General features: G+C 38.9%; 1 protein-coding gene across 1 annotated transcript; it reads left to right on the top strand.

Annotated features, from left to right (window-relative positions):
* The first annotated feature begins 8,035 nt into the window (after positions 1-8,035).
* Positions 8,036-8,548, top strand: LOC118349644 (uncharacterized mitochondrial protein AtMg00310-like). The gene has a single exon (XM_035695149.1). It carries the CDS (start codon positions 8,036-8,038, stop codon positions 8,546-8,548), a length of 513 nt encoding a protein of 170 aa, XP_035551042.1.
* The last annotated feature ends 2,625 nt before the right edge of the window (positions 8,549-11,173 follow it).

Here is an 11,173-nt window from a genome sequence, read left to right as displayed (position 1 = left end):
CGATGGTGGCGGAAGCTTCTGTGCATGGTGGCGGAGCTCCTAGAGAAAAGATGGTTTCGATGCAGTTAGAGGGAGAGAAAGACGGAAAAGGTAAAGCGGAAGATGATTGGGCGTGGGCTTACCGGAGCGACACGAAGTGATGGGAGTGAACCTTCCGGCAGTTTTTGTGTTTGTCCTTGAGGATTCTGTCGGGGAGGCTAGTGGTTGCCTTGAGTTCACAAGTCTTTGGTGGTGTCTGATGGTGGAGGCAGGTATAGTTGTTCACGTCAATTTCGTGGTGGTCCGAGTGCGAGGGTGGTTTCGTCGTGTCCTTGGGTGGAGTAACTGGGTGGCTCACAAAGTCTTCTGTTGGCCATGGGTTGGAGGTTGCTCTGTTTTGTGGTAGCAAAAAAAAGGTGTTTCATGGTTGTGTTAGGTTGTTTTGTGCGGTGGAGACCTTGGACGAAGGAAGGCTGGCTTTGGATGAGGGCTTGGTGCATCTGTGACCCGTGTGTTTCCAACTCCTTCTATGGTAGTCGATGATGGAGCACAACAACCACGTAAAATAATTCTCTTTCAGTAGAGAGAACGACGAAGGGATGAGGTGGGGTCAACGCCCATCGCGGAGGGAAGAGAGCTTACCGTTGGGGTCTTCTGGTTATATTCCAGCATACGATGGTGGTCGATCTGAGCTTCGGCCTTTATGGCTGTCCTCTTTTATTTGTTGTTGACACAAAGAGCATCGTGAGGTTCCTTTTGTGGGGGCTGCTGTTTCAGTCGTGAGATTGTCGTGTGGTTTGCTTGCTTCATGGAGGCTCAGGTAGAGTTGGCAACGTGCTCTATTTAGACAATTTTAGATGTTCAAAGCAGGGACTATTGTGAGTTGAAGGTCGCTTGTGTTGCCGGTCTTTATGGTGCAGTGGTGTGGTTATGACTTTCACAGCGGCACACAGTTGGACAAAGGAGCAGCGTAGCTTCAACGTGAGTTCTTCCACGATGGACGTGAGTGATCTTCACGGTTGGCTTGCTGTGTAAGTCTTGGTTTGTTGTGCTGAGGGTTGAGGGAGGTATGTCGTGGGGAAAAAGAAAGAGAGTATATAAATATGTGAGAATCTCGGCTTGTACAACGGTTACAGATAGGAAAACTTCCAACTAAGGAATCACCCGAGATATATGCGTGATACATAGAAGAGCATATAAATACACGGTTTGATGAAGATACAAAAGTGATTTGGCATTTTAAATGGTTTTGGGCCGTGGGCCTTGGGTTGGACCATCACAAATATGCGTGGGCTATGTCCAATTTTAGTGGGCTTGAAACTAATTAATTAGGCCTAATAAAATCATTAACCCATCATAATAGAATTCGGGCTCGTGGCCTATTCGAATTTACTCGCTACACCTCAAAATAGGTTTCCTAGAAATATTAACCATCAATACCGTCTAAAACCATCAATTAGTCCTTTACGGCCTTAAAATAAATTTCTGAGCCTGAGCCTAGTCTAAAATTCATAGACAACCTCAATAAATTATAGCTCATGGACTTATCTAAAACGGCTCATTGAGCTTAATTTGGCTTAATAAAATTATATATTGGGCCTGGTCATTACAATTATATTATGGAAGCTTGGATTTAGAACTCATACCTTAGTGGCATTGCGGGACACAGCTGCTGTTGAGGTAACTAAGGACTTCCTCCAACTCTACCTCAGGTTGAAAAATGTGAGAAATAACCTACTTTTAGAAGCACTAAGAATTTAGGTTGTTGCCACCAACCCAGACAACCTTTAGAACACCTACCCCTACCTTGTACTACAAGGCTTAGAAACATGCATGAGAGATTCCTACACATACTATTTTCACATCATAGCATGGCACACACAAAACACATGTTACCAAGAGCTTGACAACAACACATCAACATCACACAGCTATGAAAGTCATAAATTTTCATGCTTGACATGTTTAGAGGTAAGGAACATGCTTAAAGCACATGCATGACACCCACTCACTGCATGTAAAATGTTTTAATTCAAGTTGGTGTAAATCAAAACCATTGAAAGTAGAAATTTCAGCATATAAAGCATAAACCTTATCAATCATTCATTAAGCCATGATTTCTTGCATACTGACATATCTTGTTTGATTGGTTTATTGTTGTATGATACACACACAACAACTAGTGATTAGGAAGAAAAATGTTTTAAACCATGTGCATACCCAAGACATATTAGCATGTTAGCATCTGTTATTACCAAAATTTTCATGAATCTCTTATATAAAAAAAATGTTGCTATCAGCAACCCCAAGTGGACCAAATAGTCACTGTTTTGAGATTTACATGAATTCTAACTTACCAAAAATCATAAAAGGCATGTTTATACATACATATGCAGCATGTAATTAAACTTAAGAGTATAATGCATAACCCAAGGTCAGTTTTGCTCAATGTCACTAGGTAGACAACAAACAACACTATAGAGTATAGGTTCATATCTTGTCAATATTAAGGGTTTGAGTTGAAATGAACATACATAAGTGTGTCATTTGCGTGCTTAGTTGATTCTCAAAACTAAGGAGATAAGGTAAGTGATATGATCATAACTTTTATGTGTCCTGTAACTATTCTGTTTGCATGAAGAATGGTTGTTTACTTATGCTGTGTATATTCAATGTTAGCCCCATTTTTATGATCCCTCGATGAATTATAAAAACGTGCTTGTGAATATAATTATGTATGATATGCTAATTTGGTTATTTATTTAGAATGGATGCTATGTCATGAAAATCACTCTTATCTTATGTTATGCTTATTAATTGCCATAAGTGGATGCCATGTCACAATAAACATGCTTATGTTAATGTGCCATGTTTAACACTATGACATGCATTTGAGTATAACATGCCATGAAAATCATGCAGTCAATATGTTCATATGGATCATGATAAGATAAAAAAGAAGTAATGTGAACGATAAGTAAGCTTTAATATTTGGCCTTATGTTATGGTTGGATGTGTAAGCCACATACTTATGTTTAAGTGTGGTCCACCAAATGTTATGCTATGATTTATGTGGTCAATGACAATTGCACCGATGCACATATGTGATGATGGTCGTTATGCAAGTAAAATACAAGATAAACAAGTCATGCATGAACACATATTAGATTAATAGAGTCAATCATTTACTCATCTATGTTACATGAATTGCCATGATTACTTCTTAAATTTCGCATAAGTTATCTTTTAACAATCCACATGCTATATATGCATGATTATGCATGAAAACTTTCAAAGCCAAGCCTGAGGTAAATTTAATTACGTTTACAATATGATGTACTATTTATAGAGTTTTCGACACATTTTTGTTTGTTTCTATGTTTTAATGCCCTAGATGATGGTGGCGTGGACAACGAGCATGAGGGCTAGGAGTAGATTTATTTTTCAAAGTCTCAGGGCTTGTTTGGGTAACGAGTTATTCTCATATATTCTCAAAACTTCTCATAATTTTTTTCTCAAACATTACTCAAATATACAACACTTTTCAATTTCAAATCTTGAATTTTTTTTTATCTAATCATTACCTAATTATTATCTAAACAAAAAATCCAATACAATTTTTCCAAACTTCTAAATAAATAAAAAAAAATACAACTTTTTTAAATTTCAAAACAAAAATAATATTAAATAAATATATTCAGACAATTTGTTGACTTTATAATATTTTTATTTAACTTTTTCTTTCTCTCTTTTCTCATAACTCAATAAAATATTTTAAAATCATTTCGTTACCATTCACAGAATCTTAAGATATTCCAAGTATCCAAACGAGCATTTAAACCTTACAATAATTGTTATTGTCACGTTGGACTAATTTATGCTTACATTATTATATTTTTATTTTTATTTATGACACTTTTTTTTATGTCAAGCTAGTTTTATGATTCAATAAATGAGGTACTATTATGATTTTGAATCGCTTTACCGGACGCAAGGTTACAAATGCATGTCCTGACCTTGAGAAAGGGTCTTACAGTTTACTCAAGCACTTTCAACATTTCAGAAAAAGATAGATATAACATATTAAGCCCACTTCATTTAAGCCTACTCATGTACAATGTGTACCCAAATATTTAATTTAGCAACGATCAGTCCTCCCACTGAGGTTTTTCTCTCTGGATAGAGTTTAGTCCCTTATACGGCTTTGGTTGATCTGAAGAGGTGACAATAGAGGATGATCTAGCTAAACAGTGGGAAGGACTTAGTCTCACTGAGAAGGAAAAAGAGGAAGTAGTTCCGAATATAAACTTGTCTGAAGTAACAGAACAATATGGCAAGTTTTGCCTACTGGTTGTGATCATTGCAGAGAAACCAGTAAATCGAGAAGCTTTCAAGTCCACAATGGCCAAGATATGGAGATGTGAGAGCTGGTTCAAGTTCTCAGAAGTAGGTATGAACAAGTTCCTGATCAAGTTTAATAAAGAGGAAGACCAGCAGAAAGTTATCAAGGGTAGACCTTGGTCATTCGACAGATGGCTACTGTGCTTGCAGGTATTTGAAGGGAATAGGTCCATAAATGAAGTCTTATTCAATAAAGAGGAGTTATGGGTGCATGCATATAACATGCCACTCTCCAGCATGACCTACGAGGTTGGAGCTCAGATTGGTGGCTGTATAGGTCGAGTTATTACTATCCAGGTGGATGATAGAGGGATTGGTTGGGGGAAATTCTTGAGAATAAGGGTGGAAGTCAACATCTCAGAAGCACTGCTTAGGGGGGTATTCTTATCATTTGCAGGCAAAAAAACTTGGGTCCCTCTCAAGTATGAACGCCTCCCTACCTTTTGCTTCAAGTGTGGGGTTATCAAGCATGCCAAATCTAGATGTTCGGTAAGTTCACTTAGAGATAGCAAGTTGCAGTATGGGGCCTGGCTGCAAGCCCCAGCAACAAAGGATAGCAAGAGCACCCACAAAACCTATGGCAATGAAGACACCTAGCATAAAGCAGAAGGTCATCCATGGAGGAAGGAAAGGGAGGTCAGGGATGATGGTAAAAAAAGCAAGCCCAAGCCAACTGCAGAAATCCAGGAAACATGCCCGATTGATGTTGACAACACAGGCAAGGGAAAGGCTACTGAAAAGTTGTTTTCTCCTAGGTTGTCTACAGAAACACTCTAGAAGCCTATTAAGGTAAGCCCCTCTGTACTTAATTTGGAAAGTCCATGGCTGACTTTTCATGCTGAGGATGCCTGTTCCTTGCAAGGCATCGAGGTGTGCACCAAGCGTGCAATAGAAACTATAGGAAAGGACAATACCCAATAGGCAGGCCTGGGCCTTGAGGGTAGTCTGGACCTGAGAGCCCAAGTCTCATATTTGGCCCATTTTGTCTCGGGCCAGGTCCAAGAATTGGAGAAGATAAAAAAAAAAGAGCAAGCTGGAAAAGGAAAGCTAGAAACAAGAGCTTTGAAAGCCTTGTAGCTGGGCTTGAGGAGAACAAAGCAAGTTGTTACTAGATCAATGGCAAAGGGGGCAGTCCAAGCTTCGAAGAAAGCAAAACATGGGGCTTCTCCTGTTGATAATTCGGACAGAGCCAAGGTGGTGGAGGCTGTGGTACAGCCCCACCATTTGCTATGAGTTGCCAAAGCTGGAATTGCCGAGGGCTTGGGAACCCTCGGACAGTGAATAATTTGCATCTCATGGTGCAAACCAAGTCCCCAAATTTTGTTTTCTTAATGAAAACAAAGTGTAATAGAGTAAAGATTGAAATAGTCAAAAGACAATTGAATTTTGAAAACAGTTTTGTGGTGAACTCAAAAGGAACATGTGGAGGCTTGGCCTTCCTGTGGAAAGAAGGAACAGAAGTTGAAGTCTTGTCCTATACACAACACCATATCTCATTGATTGTAAAGGAAATGAGGGCTGGTGGTCACTGGATTCGTACAGGCTTTTATGGCAACCCAATCACTTCAACGAGACATGAAAGCTGGCAACTATTACAGGCTCTTACATCTACAGGTACAACAGGTTGGCTTTGTGTAGGTGATTTTAATGAAATCTTGAGGTATGATGAAAAGTGGGGAGGCCCTTTAAGACCTTATAACCAAATGGAGGATTTTAGAGAGGTAGTGGATAGGTGTGGGCTCAATGATATGGGATTTTATGGAAGGAAATTTACCTGGTCAAATGGGAGGCATGGTAAGGCCTTCACCAAAAGGCTGGATAGAGCCTTCTGCAATAATGCATGGGCAAACCTGTTAGCTGACTCGAGAGTCTATACTCTTCCAGCCCTCAACTCTGATCATAGTCCCTTGTGGATTGTGATGGACCTGGTGCACTCTTGCTCTCTTAGATATTAGAGGCCTTTCAGATTTGAGGCTTGTTGGACCCTGAAGGAGAGTTGCTTTAAAGCAGTGGAGGAAGCATGGGGTATACCTAGGGTAGCACCACACAAAATACAACACATTGTTGAGGGGCTCAAGTCATGCCAGTAGAAACTGTCTCAGTGGAGTAAACAGCAGCTAGGCAATTTTAAGAGAGAAGTCAAAGAACAATTGGAACTTCTCTCAAATCTACAAGACAGGAACACGGGCCAATTAAATGAAGAGATCAAACAAGCACAACAAAGGGTGGACACACTGTTGGAAGCTGAAAACCTCAAGTGGAAACAAAGAGCAAAACATAAATGGCTGAAGAAAGGTGATAGAAACATAAAATTCTTCCACCAGTGTGCATCACAAAGGAGGAAAACAAATGTGATAGAAAAGCTCCTGGATAGCAATAATCAAGAAATCACCTCAAGGGAGGGTATTAACATGCTTTTCCAAGATTATTTCATAGATCTATTCACCTCTTCCAACCCCAGCAGCCCAACAACTTGTATTGCAACACTGGAAACCAGAGTGAGTGAAGAACAGAATGAGCTGCTGACCAGACCTTACTCAACTTAGGAGGTAGAACATGCCTTATTCCACATGAATGGCTTAAGCTGCCCATGCCCAGATGGTTTTCCTGCCCTTTTCTATAAAAAACATTGGCTAGTAGTAGGACCTCAAGTGTGTGAGGCAGTGTTGCATATACTTAACTCAAATGGCAGCATGGGCAGCATCAACAGCACCTTCATAACACTCATTCCAAATAAGAAAACTCCAACGAAAGTCATAGCCTTCAGGCCAATATCCCTTTGTAATGTCCTCTATAAACTCATTTTCAAAGTCATAGCAAATAGATTAAAAAAGGTGTAGCATGGCATCATTTCTCCCTCACAATCTGCCTTTGTTCCAAATAGATTAATTACTGATAATGTAGTTGTAGCTTTCGAAGCTTTGCACACCATGAAATGTAAAATGATAGGGAAAGAAGGATACATGGCCTTAAAACTGGATATGAGTAAGACATACGATAGAGTGGAGTGGAGCTTCCTGAGGGCAGTCCTCTATAAGCTGGGATTCAGCAGCCAATGGGTGGAACTAGTGATGAAGTGCATTGAAACTGTTTTCTATGCTCTCATAGTGAATGGTGTCCCTCAATCTGAATTCCATCCCACAAGAGGACTTAGACAAGATGACCCATTATCACCTTATCTATTTATCCTATGTGCTGAAGCATTGAGAAATTTAATTCACAAAGCTGAGGAAAATAGGTTGCTACATGGGGTTCCTGTTGTAAGAGGGCAGCTTAGAATATCTCACATTTTCTTTGCAGATGATAGCCTTTTGTTTTGCAAGGCCAATGCTGTTGAATGGGGAAGGTTGGTTAACTTGCTTAGAACCTATGAGATGGCCTCTGGACAAAGACTAAATCTAGAGAAAACCTCTATCATGTTCAGTCAAAACACAACAAGGTCCACTTAAGACTATATTCTTTCAATAGCTGGAATGAGGTCAGCTATACCTTATGAAAAGTACTTAGGCTTGCCTTCTGTAGTGGGGAAACATAGACTAAGATCTTTTAAAGGCATTTTGGATAACATTAGATCGAGACTTAGAAACTTCAAAGTTCGAACTTTATCTCAGGCTGGGAAAGAAAAGCAGTCATCCAATCCTTTCCTACCTACACTATGAGTGTTTTCAAGTTGCCAAAAACTCTACTTAATGCCATCAACAGTGTTATTCAAAATTTATGGTGGGGCCAACAAGATAAGGAGCATAAAATTCACTGGATTTCATGGAAGAGAATAAGACAAGCTAAATCAAAAGGGGGCTTGGGATTTAGGGACCTGGAATGTTTCAACACTATTATGCTATCTAAGCGATGTTGGAGACTAATCCAAGATCCTAACCCCCTAGTTGCTAGAGTGCTAAAGGCCAAATATTTCCCTTCTTTGACTCTACAAACAACGAAGGTTGGCTCTAAACCCTCCTTTGTATGGAGAAGCTTGATGGCGGCCAGGCATGTTCTTGAGGCTGGCTCCTTTTGGAGGGTAGGCACAGGGTCAGAAATTAGTATTTGGAGAGACAAATGGTTAGACCTAACTAATCCAAGGAAAGTCACCAATCCAGTTAAGAATTTAGATGGGAATGCAAAAGTTGCTGCCTTAATTGACCCTGATACGAAGAGGTGGAAACAATAACTGATACAAGACACTTTTGAGGAGAGGGAAGCTCAGCTGATTTTGGAAGCTCCTATCAGTGCTATGATTACTAGGGATAGAATCATTTGGCATGGGACAAAGGATGGCAACTTTTCAGTGAGGAGTGCTTATCACATGGAAAAGGCTAGGGAGGTGGCTGCTCAGGGTCAAGCATCAACTAGCAATAGCCTCAAGGAAGTTTGGAACAAGATCTGGCAGATGCAAGTTACACCAGGAGACAAAACTTTCTTATGGAGAGATTGTCAGGAGGCCCTGCCCACTCAGTCCAACTTATTTAAAAAGAAAATTGTGAATGACCCTATATGCCCTATTTGCAGCAGAGAAGAAGAAAGCGTGCAACATGTTCTGTGGAGCTGTGAAGCAGCTAAGGATGTGTGGAGTCAATGCTCCAAAAGGCTACAGAAATGTTCCATTCCTAACTTCCCTATGATTCAACTTTTTGATACACTAACTAAGGTATTGAGTACAGAGGAACTTCAAGAATTTGTGGTGATAACAAGGAAAATTTGGTGGAGAAGGAACTCTTTTATTTTCAAGAAGGGGTTCTCTCATCTGAACCTCATTGTTAGAGAGGCAAGGGCAGTGCTAAACTTGATGGCAGAGAAGAACTTAGATCAGTGCACCAACCAAACCTCCTCCCCAGTGATTTCTTAGCAAGCACCACCAGTGGATTTGGTTCAAGATCAATTGGGATGGGGCAGTAGACAAAGCCAAGGGACTGATTGGCATATGAGTGGTTATAAGGGACAGTTCTAGCCAGGTTATTGCAACAATGAGGCAGAGGAAAAAGCTCTACCCTGATCCCTTACTAGCTGAATCATATGGGGCTCTACAAGCTGTCAAAGTGGCATGGGAGATTGGTTTGCACCAGATTATACTCGAGGGTGATTCCTTGCAAGTCACAAAGGCCTTGGTCGAAGACAGAGAAGCACTGAGTAGCTCTAGCATGTTTTGGAGTGAGGCTAGATTTTGTCTTAAGTTGTTTGCAAAATGGAAAGTTTCTCATGTTAGGAGAAATGGCAATCATATAGCCCATTTACTTGCAAAAGATGCTCTTACCATTTCTGATCTCATTGTAACTATGGAGGATCCTCCTACTTGTATTGTAGCCTTTTTATAATGGAATGGTTTAAGGATTTTACATAAAAAAAAATATTTAATTTAGCGAGATCAACACGTCGTGTATATCTTTTTTCCATTTGTAAAATGTGTTTGAGTCTACTCGATTTATATTTCCGTTTGGATACGTATATGAGATGAGATATTTTAAATAGTAATGAGATATTTAAGTTAAGATGAGATTAGATAATTTATAAAAAAATATGTGTTTGGATGAGATGAGATTATATAATTTTAAATTTTTGAGATTTGATAAAGAGGTGAGCCACATCAATGATTGAAAATAATTTAATATGAATATATTAAAAAAAGTAATATTTATTATTAATTACAAATATTAATATACATATTTAAATCTTGTAAAATATACATTTGTAGTGAGAGAAAAATATTGGGAGCAGCCACTGTTGGGAGCAGCTATTTTTGCACATCCTACGTGGCATCATCTAAATCACACATATCTTAAATTCGAAATTAGAGAGAGACGATGAGAGAGAGCTAATGAGAGAGTGAAGATGAGAGAGAGACCGAGATGCGAGAGAGAGCGAAAATGAGAGAGAGACAGAGATGAGAGAGAGAGCGAAAATGAGAGAGAGACAGAGATGAGAGAGAAAGCGAAGATGAGAGAGAGAGAGACGACGAGAGAGAGAGTGATGACGAGAGAGAGATGATGAGAGAGAGAGGCCGAGATGAGAGAGAGAGTCGATGAGGGATGAGAGAGAGATCTGATAAGAGAGAGAGTCGAGGAGAGAGAGAGACGATGATAGAGATCTGATGAGAGAGAGAGAGTCGAGGAGAGAGAAAGAAAATGAGAGAGAGAGAGCTGTCTGGTGCGTTTTGCACAAAAGAAAAAAAAAACAAAAAGATGAGAAGCATCCACGTTGTGTGTGCAATGTGTGCACATCTACAGTGGCTGCTCTGTAGCACTACTTTGGGTCCCACCAATTTTCGTTCATAAAAAAATTGAAATGTGATGGGAAAGTAAAGGAGAACTATTCACTTTCAGACTTTTACTGTTTATTGTTAATGTTTTTAGTGTTCACTATTAGAGAGAAATTGTTTTGAAAAACTTTTCACTATCAATGTTTTTTATTGTTCATTACAATTGTTGAAAAACTTTTGAAATGAGATACAAACTTGAGGGTGGCCGTTTGGATACTTAGATGAAATTAGCTGTACAATTTAAATAAGATAGTTTATATTTTATCTTGATATCCAAACCAGACCTAATCTAAAGATAAGAGCAACGATATAATAACAATTGAAATACAACTATTTCATAAATTGATAATGAAATATTTTTTTTAGATTTTGCTACATGGAAGTTGGTATGTTAATATATTATTTATTGTGTGATCCATTACAAATAAAAAAGTACCAATTAGTTTTTAAAATGATAAATAATATTTATAGTCATAAAGTGTATAAGCGTCGTATATATTTTTTTTAAAAAAATAATTAAATATAAAATTTACATGAAAAAAT

The sequence above is a fragment of the Juglans regia genome, chromosome 10 (genome assembly GCF_001411555.2).
Source record: "Juglans regia cultivar Chandler chromosome 10, Walnut 2.0, whole genome shotgun sequence".
NCBI classification, from domain to species: Eukaryota; Viridiplantae; Streptophyta; class Magnoliopsida; order Fagales; family Juglandaceae; genus Juglans; species Juglans regia.
This window is presented reverse-complemented; position numbering and strand designations above follow the sequence as displayed.